This window comes from Littorina saxatilis, linkage group LG17 (assembly GCF_037325665.1).
Source record: "Littorina saxatilis isolate snail1 linkage group LG17, US_GU_Lsax_2.0, whole genome shotgun sequence".
Taxonomy (NCBI): Eukaryota; Metazoa; Mollusca; class Gastropoda; order Littorinimorpha; family Littorinidae; genus Littorina; species Littorina saxatilis.
This window is the reverse complement of record NC_090261.1, coordinates 60,016,789-60,038,432: the sequence shown is the minus strand read 5'-3', so window position 1 is coordinate 60,038,432 and position 21,644 is coordinate 60,016,789. Positions and strand designations below refer to the sequence as shown.

The window sequence follows — 21,644 nt, the reverse complement described above, 5'->3', positions numbered from 1 at the left end:
TAGCCACGTTATTGCATAAAGCCGGTGTAACACGAGAAAATTACTCCCACGAGATTTTTTACTCCGGAGTAAACATTTCGTACGAAAAAGTTACTCCCTTGACGAAAAAAGCACTCCCCCATTACACGAGAAAATTACTCCCCAAGACAGGTGAGTTCCGAGTAAACATTTCGATCCAAAATGTTACTCGCCTGAAGAATAAATAACGAATAAATGACTTCACCCCAACACGAGCAATTTAACTTGCCATGCCAGGTGTACGAAATGTTTACTCCCTTGTCCCCTATTAGTCTTGGTGGTGGAAGGGGTGGAAGGAGGGTAGCGCGACATTCGTGTGCGCGAGATCACTTACTGGCATTATCCCTTCGCCCGCAGCCCATTTTTGCGTACGCGATTTTTACTGGAAGTAAAATGAATGGGGAGTACAAATTTCGTTGAGGGAGTAATTTTTTCGTGCCTTGGGGAGTTCTTTTCTCGTACGAAAAGTGTACTCGGAGTAAGAATTTCGTACGAAATATTTACTCCGGAGTAAATTTTTCGTGGAGTAAAAATTTCGTGTTACACCGGCTATACAAAAGCTGCTGTAAAAGTGTGGGCACCTCATGCAGGCACCCACAGTCGTCGGTGAAGGGAATACGAAGGGCTTTTCTTCTGTAATATCATGGACGCCTCAGGCAACCACACGCGATGTTTGTTTAACTATTATGTGCTTGTTTATCAAGTTGATTCCCCATGTCCATGATCTAAACAACGAAGTGACTGTGGTAAGATGAACAAAGTTAAAAAACAAAGGATTACTGTACTCACCAATACAAAGACGACACAAGACGATTACGAATTTTCGTTTCTGGAAGCTTCATCAGGAAAAGAACACAAAAGACAACAAAAAGCAGACGCAACACGGAACGAACAGGGTTTGAAAGAAAATGGAGGGGAAACATTTCAAACCCTGTTCGTTCCGTGTTGCGTCTGCTTTTTGTTGTCTTTTGTGTTCTTTTCCTGATGAAGCTTCCAGAAGCGAAAATTCGTAATCGTCTTGTGTCGTCTTTGTATTGGTGAGTACAGTAATCCTTTGTTTTTTAACTTCATTTCCATGATCACAGTATTCAGATAGACACTCTTGAAGAGTATTTAAAGTCGCTTGGTTTTGACATTAACAAAATCAAAAAACAAGAAAGGTAGGTTGTTGGAACGTTTGTTATTGACAAAAACAATGCATTCACAGATATATCGACCCAACGATCTTTAAAGTGCACTGACAAACAAGGAGTAACGAGAACTTAGCTTGATCGAATGTGTCGGCTGCTTGTTGGGACATTTAACGATAAAGAATATAATATGGGGCAGTTTCTGGTAGTGTTGCTGTCTGGTGTGGGTGCCGAAGTCACCCAAAGACATCGCGTACACAGAAAAACAAACCCATTTCCAGGCATTTAAATTAATAACATTGAATGTCACACATTACGAAATACACACGATAAAAGCCTCTTTTGCTTGCTTTTGTTGCCATTTGCCAGTGATGTTTCGTATTTTGCTACGTAATAATAATAGAATTGTAATAGTGGACACTTATTAATCCCCCCTTTTTACCAGAGCTCATAGCAACTGAATGTACAATAGCAACAGCGTGCACACACACACACACGCGCGCGCGCGCGCACACACCCACACACAAGCACACGCACACACACACGCACATGCAAACGCGCACACACACACACACACACACACACACACACACACACACACACACACACACACACACACACACACACACACACACACACACACACACACACACACACACTAAATACAATGCGTGAATAACAATAGTATTCTACTTCCACAGCCTTACTCGATTTCAATCCTGTTGTGGACATGACCTGCCTGAACAACATGGAAACATCAACTTCCCGTCTTGTGGGAACCTTCACGGATCTGGTTGCCAAGGTTGTAGAAAGATGGCGTCGGTCAAGGTTAAGGTCAAAAGTATCTTCGCAATGTCAGCGTGACCTTGGCAACTTTGTTGAAGGCTTATTGAACCTGGAAGAATGGGCAGTACAAAGTAAGTAGAAGTTTTTTTGTGCTGCTGCTGCTGCTGCTGATATGGGGTTTTTTGGTTTTTTTAAATGAATGGTTAGTTTTTATATTTAGTCAAGTTTTGACTAAATATTTTAACATCGAGGGGGAATCGAAACAAGGGTCGTGGTGTATGTGCGTGCGTGTGTGTGTGTGTGTGTGTGTGCGCCGTGCGTGTGTGTGTGTGTGTAGAGCGATTCAGACTAAACTACTGGACCGATCTTTATGAAATTTGACATGAGAGTTCCTGGGTATGAAACTGTGCATAAAATAGCAGACTTGAAATGAACACTATAATTGGGGATTAATTCATATTTCAAGCCAGAAAAACTCAAACAGAAATAAACACTGTGACTTTGTGCTTGTTGGAGATTCCCCTTGTGTTAAATTGAACCTAGACTCATGAGTGACTAACCGGAAACTTGCCCCAGAGCGCGAATGTGAAATGGACACTTTTTGGTGATTATCTCATTTATCATGTGCCTGTGGGGTATTCCCCTTGTGTTAAATGGAATGTGAAAATGTGAAAACCGTGCAGAATGCGTGTATTCTTGCCCCGCACTGACTGCCACATCATAGTACCGGACTTGACACTGCTGCCGTGTCACACAGTACAACACGTAAAGCAAGGTATCGACTCGGTATTGCTCAACTCAAGTAATAGTAGCGAAGGAAACAATCTTGTTATGATTGATGTGAAACGCCTTCCTGCTTTGTCTTGTTTTTGTTGCTGATGTTTCTTGTTGTTTTTTCGCAGCCAACGCTCGAACAAGCTAGCTCGGAGGCAGACCTTGTCCAAAAGCTTTTCTTGGAAAGACCCGCATGATGTATCATTCTTCTTTGTATATTGCCCGCATTATGCTTTATAGAATGCAAAACCCCTCTGTTAAAGTGTGTGTGTGTGTGTGTGTGTGTGTGTGTGTATGCACGTGTGTGTGTGTGTGTGTGTGTGTGTGTGTGTGTGTGTGTGTGCGGCTGTGTGATTGTGTGGATACGACTGTGGGCAACAGTGTGCACTGTGTGTGTAGCTGTGTGTACCGACCATGCGCCGGTGTACTGTGTGGCTGTGTAGCTAAGACTGTTGGCGACATGTGAACTGTGTGTGTGACTGTGTGTACCGGCAGTGCACAGTACGTAGGTGACCATATTATATGCTAGTAGTGCTTGTGCCTGCGCGCGAGTGGTCGCGCTCGAGTGGATGTGTGTATGTATCCCGACATACCCTGTCGCTACTGTTAACATGCTAAATCATGATCAGCTCCGGACAATGCATTCCCCTGATTTTTTTATACAGCACTTAGAGTATCATTACCACTGAACGCTGCATCTTGCTGGCTCTCTGTTACGAAATATTGTAAAGCTCAGCTGTTTTTCCCTGTCTGTTGCGACACATGTCTAATTTCCTCTACCTTGGAAAAAAACCAGATACACTCGATGACAAGTACTTTACTTACAGAGCCACCCTTTCGATTCCTCATAGAAACCAGCTCTTCAAAGCTAACTCTGTACATATGTTTCGACTTTTTGTTTGTTTCAAACCTCCCCTTAGCAACCACGACTCCTGTCATTCTTTTTCTCTCTCATCGAAGCGCGAGATGCACCCAAAAGACATGTACATACACCCTTCTCTTGGCTATCCTGCTGTTTTCAGTTCTGCTAGGAAATGTCACTTAGTTTAAGTTTGTACAGAGCCAGAGTTGGGTGCTTTTATGGAAGGGCAGTGGTTCTTTGTCGCAAATTGTCATTTTTGTGTAAAACTACTGTACTACCATTTTTGATCCTGTTGTTCTGTAAAGGTTCCAACCGTGTCACGCTATCGTTGTGTACTTTCTTATTTTTTGCCAACTCTCTTTGTGCTAAGAAACGTGGAACTGAACGTCTTGTTAGCAGAGATATTTATGATAAAGACATTAAGAATAATTATGTAGATAAACTGTTTGCCCGGACATCACTTTATTTAGCTGGTGATGTTGAGAAAAATCCAGGCCCGGATGAAAATAAGGTCACTGTGGTACACATTAACGTTAGAAGCTTAAGGAATAAAATTGATTTGTTACAACCTGAAGTTCAGCAGCATGATATTTTGACACTTTCTGAGACATGGTTGTCACATGCAGATGATAACTCCTCTCTAAGTATACCTAATTTTAATCCTCCTGTACGCCTCGACCGTCCAGGTGATCCTCATGGAGGCGTGGCCATTTACGTTAAGAATTATTTATACTGTAAACCCCGACCTGATCTCCAAGTTGATGGTCTTGAAGCAGTCTGGATCGAGACAAAGTTGGGCCACGAAGGCATTTTGATTGGCTCATTCTATCGCCCACCCAATGCAAATATTCATTATTGGGATTTAATTGATGAAAGCTTAAGGCGAGTGAATAACCAGTTTTTGAGATTTGTGATTTTAGGCGATTTCAACGTCGACATCCTGAACTCTCCATCGCGGAACTTTTTGAATATTTTACATGCGCACCAGCTCTGTCAACTTGTGAATACGCCGACACGTGTAACAGCCACCACAAGTACATGTATCGACCTCGTAATTACCCAGACTCCTCAGTTGGTTAAATCTGTGAATGTTTTGCCACCTATTTGTAGCGACCACAGTGTACCACAAGCTGTTTTAGATAGAAGTGTGAACAAAAATATTTCCTATAAAAGAACAATTTTTAATTATAATAAACTTAATGCTGATGGTTTTTGTGCAGCACTTTCTCAGGTTAACTGGCAAGAAATCTTGATGAAGGAGGTGTTTGATGAAAGTGTTAATATTTTTTCTGCAATGTTTATGGATATAGCAAAACAGTTTATGCCAGTAAAAGAAGTCACGATACGCCCAAAAGACGCACCCTGGATAACACCTGAAATCCTAACGTTAATTGACCAACGTGACCAGATTCACTTGAAAGCCAAAACAAGCAAGCAGCCGGAAGACTGGTTGAACTATCGCCAGGCACGAAACCTTATTACAACAAGGAAAAGAGAACGTATTATTGAATTCTATTCCGAACTAGATGTTAAAGTTTCTGATCCAACGCAGTTTGGCAGCAAAGACTGGTGGAAATTGGTGAAGTCATTTATGAAGAAGAAAGGTTTATGTAAAGATGAAATTCCACCTATCTGTGACAACGGCAAAGTTTACGAATTAAGCCAAGACAAAGCCAACGCCTTTAATAATTTCTTTATAAAAAATTCCACTGTCGAAGACCCAGACGATGAAGTCCCTCAAGTCCCGTTTTTAGATCGCGAATTTTGTGATATTGTTTTGTCAGTTAATGAGGTAAAAGATGTAATTAGAAACCTTGATAAAAGAAAAGCCATTGGTCCCGATTTGATTCACAACAGACTTCTCATAGCAGCATCAGATGTTATTTCGGAGCCACTGACGTATATCTTCAACAGGAGTCTGAGGGAAGGAGTTTATCCTAACATGTGGAAAACAGCTAATGTTACGCCTATTTACAAGACAGGTCCTGCAGACGCTTGTAATAATTATCGTCCGATCTCCTTGTTGAGCTGTGTTGGCAAAGTCTTGGAGCGATGTATTCACAGTCAACTATATACATTTTTACAATCCAACAACATTCTCACACCTACACAGTCCGGTTTTATACCCGGCGACTCGACGATCTGTCAACTTGTCTCCATATATAATGACTTGTGTTCAAACTACGACAACGGCTTAACAACACAGGCGGTATTTTTTGATGTGTCAAAAGCTTTTGATAAAGTTTGGCACAAAGGATTATTGGTAAAACTAGAGTCGATTGGTGTTCGAGGCCGACTATTGTCATGGTTTCGTAGCTATTTAACAAACCGTGTTCAGTCAGTTGTTGTTAAAGGTGCCAAGTCAGAGCTAAAAGGTTTACAAGCAGGCGTTCCTCAGGGTTCAGTGCTAGGCCCCTTGTTATTTTTGATTTATATAAATGATATTGTAAATGATATTGAGTCTGTTATCAAATTGTTTGCTGATGATACTAGTTTGTCACTTGCATTACATGACCCGATACGACGTGCCGAAATTCTTAATTCAGACCTTGATAAAATTAGTAGATGGGCAGCACGCTGGAAAGTTACATTTAATGAAACCAAAACTAAACTGCTGAATATAAAACGTGATTTAAACCAAAATGACCCCCTATTTTTTAATGGAAATCTCCTGGAAGACATACCAGAACACAAGCATCTTGGCATTTTTTTGCAAAACGATTGTAAATGGGACGCTCAAATTAGAAATATTGTGAAAAAGACCACTTTGTTGATTAACTGCTTAAGATATTACAAGTATAAGTTATGTAGAAATAGTTTGGAAATAATGTATAAATCTTTTATTCTGCCACACTTCGATTACGCTGATGTGTTATGGGACAATTGTACCGAAGCCTTATCAAACACACTTGAAAAATTACACCTTGAAGCATTACGTGTTATAATTGGCGGTGTGCGGGGAACAAGCCATGATAAGATTTACAAAGAAAGTGGTTTTTGTAGTCTAAAGGAACGCCGAAAACGACATAAATTAATCTTATTTCACAAAATGGTTCATGGTAAATGTCCACAGTATCTAATTAACCTCTTGCCACCACTAGTCTCTTCACTAAATCCCTACCACAGAAGACGACCATTCGAAAGATTCGTACCAGCACATAGTACAGAAATATTCAGAACATCCTTCATTCCATTCTCCACAGTTTTATGGAATAATTTGCCTGATGTGATTAAAACAACAAATTCAATAAGCGAGTTTAAGCATTATTTACAAAGTCCTGATCATAGTGTACCAGCTTATTATTATTTTGGAAAACGACAGACAGAAGTTCAACACTGCAGAATGCGTTTAAATATTAGTAACCTTAATTCAGACTTGTGTAAACGCCACCTAAAAGATAACGCACAGTGTGCTTGCGGTGATCCAAATGAAACATCCGAACATTATTTATTAAACTGCACTTTGTATGCAGATGCTCGTCTGACAACAATCAATTCGTTGCCTGTTCATTTCAGACGCGTGGAAATATTATTAAAAGGTAGCGAGCATTATTCTGTTCGTAATAACATATTGATATTTGAGTCTGTCCAATCGTTTATTGTTAAATCTGGTCGATTGATTTGATGGATGTGTTCACGCATTGATAGTCTATATGTGTGTGGGCAGGCGTATGTGTACCTCCACACTGCCTCTCCCTGTGTTATCGTATTTGATTACATAAGCAGCGTATAAGTAATGATTATTATCGTTTGTCTCGTATTTTACATGTTAACGAATTACTGCCTTCCATAAAAAATTGTTACATTTACCTGAATTTACATGTTGCATGTCTTAGACTTGATGCTCTCTTCCTATGCGCTTTCGTCCTAGTCTCTCCTTGTGGTTGTTAGTACTTTCTTCCTCCTCCCCCTCCCTTTTCTTTTTATCTTCTGTAGATTCCTTTGTTCCTAGTTAGCTCCCCATCCCCATTCTTTCAATTTGTTCCTCTGGTTTATTGTTGTTATGTCCACCATTACGAAAATGTGTGTAATTTAGTACTGTTCTGGTCACGTGATATAAGCATTTGCTTGAGTGCGTGTCCTAGTTGTGTGTTTTGAACTGTTCATGCGAAGAAATCCTGAATAAAACTTTGTTTAAACCAAAACTTGATTGACTTAATTCGACTTGTTTTCTTTTTATATTTAGTCAAGTTTTGACTAAATATTTTAACATCGAGGGGGAATCGAAACGAGGGTCGTGGTGTATGTGCGTGTGTGCGTGTGTGTGTGTGTGTGTGCGCCGTGCGTGTGTGTGTGTGTGTAGAGCGATTCAGACTAAACTACTTGACCGATCTTTATGAAATTTGACATGAGAGTTCCTGGGTATGAAATCCCCGAACGTTTTTTTCATTTTTTTGATAAATGTCTTTGATGACGTCATATCCGGCTTTTCGTGAAAGTTGAGGCGGCACTGTCACGCCCTCATTTTTCAACCAAATTGGTTGAAATTTTGGTCAAGTACTCTTCGACGAAGCCCAGGGTTCGGTATTGCATTTCAGCTTGGTGGCTTAAAAATTAATTAATGACTTTGATCATTAAAAATCTAAAAATTGTAAAAAAAAAATAAAAATTTATAAAACGATCCAAATTTACGTTTATCTTATTCTCCATCATTTGCTGATTCCAAAAACATATAAATATGTTATATTCGGATTAAAAACAAGCTCTGAAAATTAAATATATAAAAATTATTATCAAATTTTTTTTTCGAAATCAATTTAAAAACACTTTCATCTTATTCCTTGTCGGTTCCTGATTCCAAAAATATATAGATATGATATGTTTGGATTAAAAACACGCTCAGAAAGTTAAAACGAAGAGAGGTACAGAAAAGCGTGCTATCCTTCTCAGCGCAACGAATACCCCGCTCTTCTTATCAATTCCACGTGCACTGCCTTTGCCACGGGCGGTGGAGTGGCGATGCTACGAGTGTATACGGTCTTGCTGCGTTGCGTTGCGTTCAGTTTCATTCTGTGAGTTCGACAGCTACTTGACTAAATATTGTATTTTCGCCTTACGCGACTTGTTTGTTTTTGTTTTGTTTTTTTTCCCAAAAAAATTTTTAGTCAATCAATAAACACGTGATAACAAACATGGTAACTGTGTGTTTTCTGTTTGTACACATACTTTCTCATTTACATGCTTTACCTTAAATCAGAGACAATAAACAATTTGTTTGTAATTGATAAAACGTCAGACTAACGAAATCTCAAAACAACATGATTTGCAAAATAATTTCCAGTGTTAATCGTGAATCGGTTTTTTTTTTTAAATGCTTACGCACATTTTTGCGATTAAAATGATATGATTAATCTTCTTCATATTTTTGCTGTTACTTTTAATACCAAAAAGCACATCTGTAACATTCAACCTAATTCTTTCGCCAATGTTTACTAATATGTACATTTCAATATATTTCCAAAACCTGAGCACGGTTGGGCATTCAAAGAAAAAATGCTCCAATACATCAAGTTCATCCTCACAATATGTACAGTTTTTATCAGCCTTCACTTTCATTTTAAACAATAAAATATTAGTTGGATAAATATTTTGCAATATTTTCCAATGCAGTACACGTAATCGAACTTCACTAGTGACAGTGGCTGCTAAGTTCCAATTCTTTCAATCAATTTCAAATCCTAACTTTCTTCTCCAAATCCTTCTGAACAGGGTGGGCTGTATTTTTTTCCTACGAGAATCTTTCGAATTTCTTTTACTGATCTCACTTTTTTTCCACAAAAGGTCGGAATGTCACAGACTGAACAATTTACATCGTCTATAGCTAGATTTCTTAAAAGGAGATATACAGCTGCACGAACAACATTGTACTAAAGCAATCTATTTGCAGTGTAGCCAGTTCTTTCACACACTTCTTCATAGGTAGCAAAACGTCCGTTCTCACACACATCGCTCACATACATTATACCACTTTTAATCCAATCCGCAAAAAAGAGTGGGTTACCTTGACACATTATATCTTTGTTGTTCCACAACAAACCCGATACAGAATTACCATTATCGACTTGATTATTATCAAGCCATGCCTTCAACACGGCGGACCAAAATTCTGATTTAATACTAATGTTCGCATATTAATGTTGCTGATATGTTAATTTAATCTAATCTGATCTAATCCATCTAGTTTCACCTCATTGCGTCTAATTACACCCCCGGTATAGGGGTGTGTATAGGATTCGCTCGATGTGTTTGTTTGTTTGTTTGGGTGTGTGTTTGTGTTCGCATATAGATCTCAAGAATGAACGGACCGATCGTCACCAAACTTGGTGAACAGGTTCTATATATTCCTGAGACGGTCCGTACAAAAATTGGGACCAGTCAAACACACGGTTAGGGAGTTATTGGTGGATTAAGATTCTACAAGGACTTATAGAGGCACATATTAATGGTCAAAGGGAAATAACCTTCTCAGTTGGTGGCAGTGAGAATGGTTATTTCCCTTTGACCAACGGGGGTGTTTTTCCTACCTCGGAGGATTTTCTTGTTTGATTTATTTTCATCTGCTCTAACCTGATGTAATCCAATCCAATCCAATCCAACCCGATCAAGCCTATTTCAATCTAATCTAATCGGATCTCATAGCATCTAATCTAATCCAACCTAATCTCATCCAACCTAATCTAATCGAACCTAATCTAATCCAACCTAATCGCATCCAATCTAATCTAATCCAACCTAATCTAATCCAACCTAATCGCATCCAACCTAATCTAATCTAATCAAATCTAATCTCATCCAACCTAATCTCATCCAACCTAACCTAATCTAATCTAATCTAATCTTATTTACATGCAGTGGCCGACTCATACGGCAGACCAGGACCAGGCCTGACTCGAGGTCAGAAGACGTTTGTCGGGGATTATGGTCAGTGCAGAGACACTGGTCACACTTTGTCCACTGGCCGGTCACTCCGGGGCCAGTTCTGTACACTGACCACCAAAACCCACCTGATGTCTCACGCACCGCAATTGGTAAGATGCCGTTCACGACACAAGCAAGCACGTGCACCACAAACGATCTGTCAGCTAGGGCTTCTGTATGGGATAAGTTAGCCCATATATGCCCACATTTTATTATTTTCACAAAATAACGGGGTACCAAACTATCATAGTTTTTGTTTCTTATGAACATATTTGGCAGTTTTTGTGACATCAGGTTAGTACATTTTTATTTTGAGCACGAAATGTTAGCGTCCCACTTTTGGGACAGTGGGATCAAGTGGGCAGGGGATTTTCTCGTCACCACACAACAAGGACACGAGCTTACTGCTTTGTGTTCTTCTTTAACATTATCCTAAGGGGGACAAACCTGGGCTCAGGTGCACCAAGCGAAAGTGGATGCCACCCAACTGCGTGGGAACAAGCTGAGGCCGGGTCTGATTGGTTGAAACCACAACAAATATCAATTTCAACCAAACCGATCCCGCAGCTGCGTTTTCGGACCACCCATTTGAGTGGCACCCAGTTTCGCTTCATGCATCTCAGCCCTAGAGTCCCGTGGAAATGATTCGCCTCCCCGTCTCAGATCTGGGAAGGGGGAGGCGTCATTATCTGGGAAGGGGGAGGCGTCATTATCTGGGAAGGGGGAGGCGTCATTATCTGGGAAGGAGGAGGCGTCATTATCTGGGAAGTAGGAGGCGTCATTATCTGGGAAGGGGAAGGCGTCATTATCTGGGAAGGAGGAGGCGTCATTATCTGGGAAGTAGGAGGCGTCATTATCTGGGAAGGGGAAGGCGTCATTATCTGGGAAGGGGGAGGCGTCATTATCTGGAAAGGGGGAGGCGTCACTATCTGGGAAAAGGGAGGCGTCATTATCTGGGAAGTGGGAGGCGTCATTATCTGGGAAGGAGGAGGCGTCACTATCTGGGAAAAGGGAGGCGTCATTATCTGGGAAGTGGGAGGCGTCATTATCTGGGAAGGAGGAGGCGTCATTATCTGGGAAGGGGGAGGCGTCATTATCTGGGAAGTGGGAGGCGTCATTATCTGGGAAGGAGGAGGCGTCACTATCTGGGAAGGGGAAGGCGTCACTATCTGAGAAGGGGGAGGCGTCATTATCTGGGAAGGGGGAGGCGTCATTATCTGGGAAGGGGGAGGCGTCATTATCGGGGAAGTGGGAGGCGTCATTATCTGGGAAGGGGGAGGCGTCATTATCTGGGAAGTGGGAGGCGTCATTATCTGGGAAGGAGGAGGCGTCACTATCTGGGAAGGGGGAGGCGTCATTATCTGGGAAGGGGGAGGCGTCTTTATCTGGGAAGTGGGAGGCGTCATTATCTGGGAAGTGGGAGGCGTCATTATCTGGGAAGGAGGAGGCGTCATTATCTGGGAAGGAGGAGGCGTCATTATCTGGGAAGGAGGAGGCGTCACTATCTGGGAAGGGGAAGGCGTCATTATCTGGGAAGGGGGAGGCGTCATTATCTGGGAAGTGGGAGGCGTCATTATCTGGGAAGGAGGAGGCGTCACTATCTGGGAAGGGGGAGGCGTCATTATCTGAGAAAAGGGAGGCGTCATTATCTGGGAAGGGGAGGCGTCATTATCTGGGAAAAGGGAGGCGTCATTATCTGGGAAGGGGAAGGCGTCATTATCTGGGAAGGGGAAGGCGTCACTATCTGAGAAGGGGGAGGCGTCATTATCTGGGAAGGGGGAGGCGTCATTATCTGGGAAGGGGAGGCGTCATTATCTGGGAAAAGGGAGGCGTCATTATCTGGGAAGGGGAAGGCGTCATTATCTGGGAAGGGGAAGGCGTCACTATCTGAGAAGGGGGAGGCGTCATTATCTGGGAAGGGGGAGGCGTCATTATCTGAGAAGGGGGAGGCGTCATTATCTGGGAAGGAGGAGGCGTCACTATCTGGGAAGGGGAAGGCGTCATTATCTGGGAAGGGGGAGGCGTCATTATCTGGGAAGGGGGAGGCGTCATTATCTGGGAAGGGGGAGGCGTCATTATCTGGGAAGGGGGAGGCGTCATTATCTGGGAAGGGGGAGGCGTCATTATCTGGGAAGGGGGAGGCGTCATTAACTGGGAAGGGGGAGGCGTCATTATCTGGGAAGGGGGAGGCGTCATTAACTGGGAAGGGGGAGGCGTCATTATCTGGGAAGGGGGAGGCGTCATTATCTGGGAAGGGGGAGGCGTCATTATCTGGGAAGGGGAAGGCGTCATTATCTGGGAAGGGGGAGGCGTCATTATCTGGGAATGGGGAGGCGTCATTATCTGAGAAGGGGGAGGCGTCATTATCTTGGAAGGGAGGGGAAAGAGGGGGAAGTAAGGGTTTAGGAGAGTGGTGGGATGGGGAATAGACGGCTGTCCTTAAGAGGCCAACAATCTATGCCTGTAGGACGTTGATATATCTTGTAAGTAAGTAAAGTATAGACGGGTATGTATGGGTAGATGAAGAACTTCGGGATGGTGCTGGAGGGAGTGGGGTGTGTGTGTGTGTGTGTGTGTGGGGGGGGGGGGGGGGGGGAAAGGGGAAATACGTTTACACGCGGAGTAGGAAAGAACGAGGAAAACATGGACGTGGGAGGGGAGAAGGAAGGAGGGAGATAAGGAGTGACAAAGACAACAATATGTTGGGTTGGAGTGTAAATTGGACGATGACTCAATTTGAAAAAAAACACCTATTTTTCATGCCTAGAATTGTGATTTGTCGCGCGCTGAATGCTATCTCATTATTCTATGCTTAAGTCAAACATAACATTTCTCGCTCATTCTGCACTCATGATGTATAACCATCCGTTAACAAATAGAGTATGCTACTAGTACACCTGACCGGCTGTTTGGCATAGCTAACGACACCAAACACTATATGCTCCTTTTAGACTTAACAGTGTCATTCGTTTGTCGTTAATAAAAAATGTGTGGTTGCAGGCTAGAATGTTCTATCTGTTGGACACCGTTGATGTTCACGTCTGCGTTCCGAATTCGTGCTCTGATGATGACGTCATCGCTGTTTTCAGTGACATCATTGGTAAGCTGATTTATGACTTTCGTTTACACAACGTAACATGTTTATAGAACCGCTACAAAAGCAGCAACAACACAGAGGTATGTAAGTAAACCACCATATTATGTAAACAAATTAGTGAACAAAGTAAAATAACCATACCCATTTAAAGAAACAAACTAACAATAAATCGACACAAACGAGCCAACCAACAAACCGCCCGAACCACAAACAAACTTACAAACACCACTGTAAGAGCGAAGACACTTATTTACGTACATGACGAAATGAACATTAACATTTCCGTGCTAACATGTGTGTGCGTGTGTGTGTGTGTGTGTGTGTGTGTGTGTGTGTGTGTGTGTGTGTGTGTGTGTGTGTGTGTGTGTGTATGTGTGTGTGTGTGCGTGCGTGTGTGTGTTTGTGTGTGTGTGTTTGTGTGTGCGTGCGTGCGTGTGTTTATGTGTGTGTTTATGTGTGTGTGTGTGTGTGTGTGTGCGTGCGTGCGTGCGTGTGTGTGTGTGTGTGTGTGTGCGTATGTGTGTGTGTGTGTGTGTGTGTGTGTGTGTGTGTGTGTGTGTGTGTGTGTGTGCACGTGTCTGCAGCATCCTTCGGAGGAGAACTCATGGGCGCTGCATGTGTTCGAGGGAAGAATCCCTCAGCAGACCCATTCTACAGGTTGGCTGTGTGAGTATGCCGTTTTTGTCTTGGTGATATAACACACGTAACAAAAGGGCTCGCCAGTGAGAGGTAACCTCAGAATAAGGACATCTTTTGGTCTGCATGTTCTGATCTCTGAACCAAGTTATAAAATAATAAGGGAATAAAATGTTAATTGATAAAGAGAATGCATTTAGCGCACCAGGGAAGAAGTGAATGAGCTAGTTAAAGCCATATGTACTCGATGACTATACACGCTAATTGCTTTACCAACAGCTGGAGACATGCTAAATTAAGTTCCCTGCAAAATATTGTGGTCTAGGACCCCTTCAATGTTGAGATATGTTAATTTTCATTTTGATCTGGATCGTCCTATTTATAGATTTGCCAACAGAGGTAGCGTTGACGCAAGGGAAATAACTCCGCGTCTTTGTTTACATCCAAAGTTTTTGAGACTCTAAAGCAAGCTGTAATGCATGTATATGGTCCGCGCATGGCGACATATCGTCATTACATGGTCTTATGGTGCGTTTGACATCGATTATGGGCAAACTACACTTTGTAAACACGGGAGCGCGTACATATGCCTTTAAGCGTTATGTGATAAAGTCACACATCTATTTAACTTGCCATAATTATAGAAAATGGTTTTAGTTGCTTGTTTGTTCTTTCTTAAGACCTCTCAGTTGTCATCACTGTTTTCCTCATTCTGGCGATTGTTTCAAATCAAAGCTCTGATTTTCTACAAATTTCACGTGAATTCTTTGTTTTCTTTTCAGACCATTTACACAAAATATGATCTGATCTTTTTTTCAGGTTTGTACTGTCTGTGCTTCTCCTCTCGTGCCTTGCTGGAACAGTATTAGACTTGGTGTCCGAGGTTAACAGCAAAACGTGTGGGTCGGATACACGGGCCATTGCCTTGGACAAAGAAGATGATGTCAATAACAATCCAACTACTGGTCAAGTGCCTAATAAGGATGAAATACGCTCTTTCAAAGGTACTTTGTTTTCTGCAGAGGAGAAAATGGGTGTACTTTTGCTGGGGGTGGCGTGTGTGTGTGTGTGTGTGTGTGTGTGTGTGCGCGCGTGCGTGTGTGTGTGTGCGTTTGTGTATATGTGTGTGTGTGTTAGCGTGTGTCTGTGTGTGTGTGCGTGTGTGTGTGTGTGTGTACGTGTTTATGTGCGTGTGTGTACGTGTTTATGTGCGTGTGTGTGCGTGTATGTGTGCGCGTGTGTGTGTGTGTGTGTGTGTGTGTGTGTGTGTTCTCCCCTTGTCTGTAATTTCTGATGCAGAAATACGTTTCAGAGATGCATTCTCAAACTTGTTTTCAGAATATTGTGCGTGTGCTTTTTGTTGTTGTTGTTGTTGTTGTTGTTGTTGTTGTTGTTGTTGTTGTTGTTGTTGTTGTTGCTAATGTTGTTACCGTGCGAATTGTTGCCTTATAGATGAATTACCCTCTTTCTCAGTATGTGCTTTCTTACTTTTTTTTGCAGAAAAGTTGGCGCGAGTTCTTCTGTGCTTTTCGTTGCCACAAAACATGAGAGAGATTTTCAGTACTAGTCATGCTGATGCCCGTGATGACGTCCCCTGTATTCACGGTGTGCGAGTTCTCAGCACGCTATGGCTGGCCATCTTACACTCCTGGACACAGTACAGACATTATGGAAATCTTTTAGGTAAATAAATACATTTGTACCGATAATGTTCTAATTGTTCTCATTTTCATTATGCTACCATTTTGAATAGCAAGGTACTGGAACGTTTTAATTTAAAATATTCACACGTACATCGAGCCAATGGTCACTATAGCGTACACACAAATGAAGCGAACACTTATCTCAGAGAGTGTTGTTTGTAGTCAGCCCTTGGCAAGATGATGTTACCAATAGATCATACTATCATGATGAAGCATTGTGTTCTAGGAAATCCGGAGGATGTGCATAAGCTGTACAAAGTGTGGTGGTTTTTCACCTTCTTCTGTCTACCGTTCGGCGTCGACACGTTTTTAATCCTGAGGTGAGACAGCGTTCGGGATAGTTAAAAACAAGTCGCGTAAGGCGAAAATACAACATTTAGTCAAGTAGCTGTCGAACTCACAGAATGAAACTGAACGCAATGCAACGCAGCAAGACCGTATACTCGTAGTCCACCGCTCACGGCATAGGCAGTGAAATTGACAAGAAGAGCGGTGTAGTAGTTGCGCTGGGAAGGATAGCACGCTTTTCTGTACCTCTCTTCGTTTTAACTTTCTGAGCGTGTTTTCAATCCAAACATATCATATCTATATGTTTTTGGAATCAGGAACCAACAAGGAAAAAGATGAAAGTGTTTTTAAATTGATTTGGAAAATTTAATTTTGATAATAATTTTTATATATTTAATTTTCAGAGCTTGCTTTTAATCCGAATATAACATATTTATATGTTTTTATAATCAGCAAATGATGGAGAATAAGATAAACGTAAATTGGGATCGTTTTATATATATTTTTTTTTTTACAATTTTCAGATTTTTAATGACCAAAGTCATTAATTCATTTTTAAGCCACCACGCTGAAATGCAATACCGAAGTCCGGGCTTCATCAAACATTACCCGACCAAAATTTCAACCAGTTTGGTTGAAAAATGAGGGCGTGACAGTGCCGCCTCAACTTTCACGAAAAGCCGGATATGACGTCATCAAAGACATTTATCAAAAAAATGAAAAATCTGAGGATATCATACCCAGGAACTCTCATGTCAAATTTCATAAAGATCGGTCCAGTAGTTTAGTCTGAATCGCTCTACACACACACACAGACACACACACACACACACACACGCACATACACCACGACCCTCGTCTCGATTCCCCCCTCTACGTTAAAACATTTAGTCAAAACTTGACTAAATGTAAAAAGAGTCATAATACGTAGTTTTCATTGAGAATCATAAGAAAAGTCAGACTCTTGATACAACTTCCAATGAGAATCATAAGAAAAGTCAGACTCTTGATACAACTTCCAATGAGAATCATAAGAAAAGTCAGACTCTTGATACAACTTCCAATGAGAATCTCAGTTTGTCGTTGATGGTCTTGAATATGAATATGAATTATATCTTTGAATAAAATAACCCTTAATCGCTATACATATTATTCAAATGGGAGGCTTTGGCTTTATATGTAAACAATATCGACGTAGCCTTGACATAATTTTGATTTAAAATCTTGGTCAAGGTTTTAATTGGAATCTTTAAAAAGTGTTGTGTGACATTTTTTTTTATATCACTTTTCATTACAAATCTGATTTATTCCAGTGGTTTCCTAGCGGTTTCGTCCTTTCTTCGACACTTCCAAAGGAAGAATGGGGTCGGTTCAACCAAAATCCTGTTAACGTATTTATCCCATCGGCTCTGGAGGTAGGTGTCTTTGGGGTAGAAGAGGGGGAGGTAGGGGTAGTTTTAAACATATAACGCACACATGTCTGTGACCGGCCCGGTTGGCCTAGTGGTGAGGCGTCCGCCCCGTGATCGGGAGGTCGTGGGTTCGAACCCCGGCCGGGTCATACCTAAGACTTTAAAATTGGCAATCTAGTGTCTGCTCCGCCTGGCGTCTGGCATTATGGGGTTAGTGCTAGGACTGGTTGGTCCGGTGTCAGAATAATGTGACTGGGTGAGACATGAAGCCTGTGCTGCGACTTCTGTCTTGTGTGTGGCGCACGTTATATGTCAAAGCAGCACCGCCCTGATATGGCCCTTCGTGGTCGGCTGGGCGTTAAACAAACAAACAAACAAACAAACAAACACATGTCTGTGTCAAATAGGATGTACACGTTGCAACTGGCCGCCAGTTTAAAAGAAATAATGCAAGGCAAGGCAAGGCAAGGCAAGGCAAGGCATATTTGTGACCCTCCACCACGGAATGAGTCGCATGTCACCTTTGCATGATTTTCATATTTTTACATTTTCCTAAAGAGTTTTTTATGCTCTATCCAGTGGTGAAACCCGTTTTAGAAAAGAGCGAGTTATAAGCCTGTGACTAAGGTGACCCTCACACTGTTACCAGACACTCTCCGGACTTATATCAAGCCTAGCGCAGAACCACGCGAGGTGACATGCGACTCATTTCGTGGTGGAGGGTCACATTTATGTCAAGAAACCCCATGGGGGTACATGAAAACAAAAGACAAGTCGCGTAAGGCGAAAATACAATATTTAGTCAAGTAGCTGCCATTTTTCAGCAAGACCGTATACTCGTAGCATCGTCAGTCCACCGCTCATGGCAGCCAAAGGCAGTGAAATTGACAAGAAGAGCGGGGTAGTAGTTGCGCTAAGAAGGATAGCACGCTTTTCTGTACCTCTCTTTGTTTTAACTTTCTGAGCGTGTTTTTAATCCAAACATATCATATCTATATGTTTTTGGAATCAGGAACCGACAAGAAATAAGATGAAAGTGTTTTTAAATTGATTTGGACAATTTAATTTTGATAATAATTTTTATATATTTAATTTTCAGAGCTTGTTTTTAATCCAAATATAACATATTTATATGTTTTTGGAATCAGCAAATGATGGAGAATAAGATAAACGTAAATTTGGATCGTTTTATAAATTTTTCTTTGTTTTTACAATTTGCAGATTTTTAATGACCAAAGTCATTAATTAATTTTTAAGCCACCAAGCTGAAATGCAATACCGAAGTCCGGGCTTCGTCGAAGATTACTTGACCAACATTTCAACCAATTTGGTTGAAAAATGAGGGCGTGACAGTGCCGCCTCAACTTTCACGAAAAGCCGGATATGACGTCATCAAAGACATTTATAAAAAAAATGAAGAAAAAAACGTTCGGGGATTTCATACCCAGGAACTCTCATGTCAAATTTCATAAAGATCGGTCCAGTAGTTTAGTCTGAATCGCTCTACACACACACACACACACACACACACACACACACGCACAGACAGACAGACAGACACACATACACCACGACCCTCGTTTCGATTCCCCCTCGATGTTAAAATATTTAGTCAAAACTTGACTAAATATAACAAGTCGCGTAAGGCGAAAATACAATATTTAGTCAAGTAGCTGTCGAACTCACAGAATGAAACTGAACGCAATGCCATTTTTCAGCAAGACCGTATACTCGTAGCATCGTCAGTCCACCGCTCATGGCAAAGGCAGTGAAATTGACAAGAAGAGCGGGGTAGTAGTTGCGCTAAGAAGGATAGCACGCTTTTCTGTACCTCTCTTTGTTTTAACTTTCTGAGCGTGTTTTTAATCCAAACATATCATATCTATATGTTTTTGGAATCAGGAACCGACAAGGAATAAGATGAAAGTGTTTTTAAATTGATTTCGACAATTTAATTTTGATAATAATTTTTATATATTTTATTTTCAGAGCTTGTTTTTAATCCGAATATAACATATTTATATGTTTTTGGAATCAGAAAATGATGGAGAATAAGATAAACGTAAATTTGGATCGTTTTATAAATTTTTATTTTTTTTTACAATTTTCAGATTTTTAATGACCAAAGTCATTAATTAATTTTTAAGCCACCAAGCTGAAATGCAATACCGAACCCCGGGCTTCGTCGAAGATTACTTGACCAAAATTTCAACCAATTTGGTTGAAAAATGAGGGCGTGACAGTGCCGCCTCAACTTTCACGAAAAGTCGGATATGACGTCATCAAAGACATTTATCAAAAAAATGAAAAAAACATTCGGGGATTTCATACCCAGGAACTCTCATGTCAAATTTCATAAAGATCGGTCCAGTAGTTTAGTCTGAATCTCTCTACACACACACACACACACACACACACACACACACACACACGCACGCACACACACACGCACGCACATACACCACGACCCTCGTTTCGATTCCCCCTCGATGTTAAAATATTTAGTCAAAACTTGACTAAATATAAAAAGTACAAGAACAATAAAGAAAGAAATACAGGCTGTTCCACCAATACATACATGTATATAAACTCATTCAGTTGAGAGGAAAAAAGTGTTTTACAATAATTATGGATTTCAAGTCTCCACAATAGTCATTCTATTCTATTCTATCCAGTGAAACGTTGCTCATTCAACCAATCAGTGCACACTTTGGGTATTTTGACCGTAAATGTAACAACATCTGAAAGTTTTGAAAGTTGTAACCATGGACCATATTGACCGTTTTTACCTCGCACTTCAGGCAGCCATACGCCACTTTCGGGGGAAGCATGCTGGGTATTTTCGTGTTTCTATAACCAACCAAGCTCTGACAAGGATTACAGGATCTTTTTCGTGCGCACTTGCGCCTGTGCTTACGTGTACACACGAAGGAGGATAAAGCACTAGCAGCTAGCGAATGAATGATTATATGACGAAATAAATTATTTGTGTATTTATAATTTATTTATCCATTCGTAATTTATGAATTTATTTATTTATTTATTGTTTATTTATTCATTCGTCACATAGTTTACAGAGTATGTACTAAAGTGACCTTTTAAAGACACGGCATTTTAACGTGTACACCTCAGGTTGGGCCCTCCGTTAGCGATGATGCTATTGGTTTTCTACGGCGTGGTGCCTTACCTGTGTATCGGCCCCTTTGATCTCTCTTCGGAGGATCAGGACACGTGTCGACCTCGGATCTGGACAACTCTGTTCTTCGTCAACAACATTTTCTTAAATATGTCTGATTATAGGGTAAGAGAATGCTCGTGTGTGTGTATATATATATATATACGACTAGAGTATGTGTGTCTGTGTGTCTGTGTATCTGTCTGTGTATCTGTGCGCGATGCACGGCCAAAGTTCTCGATGGATCTGCTTCAAATTTGGTGGGCATATTCAGGTAGACCCGGGACACGACACAACCTGGTCGATATTTCAACACGTGCTCTCAGCGCGCAGCGCGGAACCGATTTTGGTTCCACCTCAGCTATTTTGGTTCCACCTCAGCTTACCCGGGCCCCCATACCGACACACCATAGCCGCTACACCACATCACAACGCCAAAGTTCTCGGTGGATCTTTTTCAAATTTGGACACCGTATTCAGCTACACCCCGGACACAATATCATCGATGAGATATTTCAACACGTGCTCTCAGCGCGCAGCGCTGAACTCATTTTCGTTTTTGTGTTCATTTCACCATTATAAGTAACTCTTCCTTATCTTCTCCAGTGTTTGGCGTTTATCTCCCTTCCTTCGTGTGGCTTTCCCGTTCAGTTGTAAGTTACTACACTGCGCTGTCCACTGCGCTGAGCGTCTTCGGATATTCCCGGCGTTCTGTTACTGTTACCTATTTTTAGAAGGTCAACGCAGTGTACAGAACGTAAATTGGACCCGTAAATTATCCTCACTGTAAAAGTGCAAAGGTCGAATCAATTTATAGCCACGCGAAAAATACACTGTCATCTATC

At 41.4% G+C, this 21,644-nt stretch overlaps 1 protein-coding gene and 1 long non-coding RNA gene across 2 annotated transcripts in view; both read left to right on the top strand.

Annotated features, from left to right (window-relative positions):
* LOC138951926 (uncharacterized) overlaps positions 1-21,644 on the top strand; it is a 272,464-nt gene that overhangs the window by 69,556 nt on the left and 181,264 nt on the right. The gene's annotated exons all lie outside the window — the stretch shown is intronic.
* LOC138952595 (O-acyltransferase like protein-like) overlaps positions 748-21,644 on the top strand; it is a 23,940-nt gene continuing 3,043 nt past the window's right edge. Inside the window, exons 1-10 of the mRNA XM_070324286.1 lie at positions 748-1,055; positions 1,850-2,065; positions 10,423-10,598; positions 13,489-13,588; positions 14,170-14,251; positions 15,041-15,225; positions 15,722-15,904; positions 16,151-16,244; positions 17,526-17,627; positions 20,757-20,925. Of these exons, the coding sequence (XP_070180387.1) occupies positions 1,879-2,065; positions 10,423-10,598; positions 13,489-13,588; positions 14,170-14,251; positions 15,041-15,225; positions 15,722-15,904; positions 16,151-16,244; positions 17,526-17,627; positions 20,757-20,925 (1,278 nt within the window). The 5' untranslated portion in view covers positions 748-1,055; positions 1,850-1,878. The remainder of the gene's footprint in view (positions 1,056-1,849; positions 2,066-10,422; positions 10,599-13,488; positions 13,589-14,169; positions 14,252-15,040; positions 15,226-15,721; positions 15,905-16,150; positions 16,245-17,525; positions 17,628-20,756; positions 20,926-21,644) is intronic.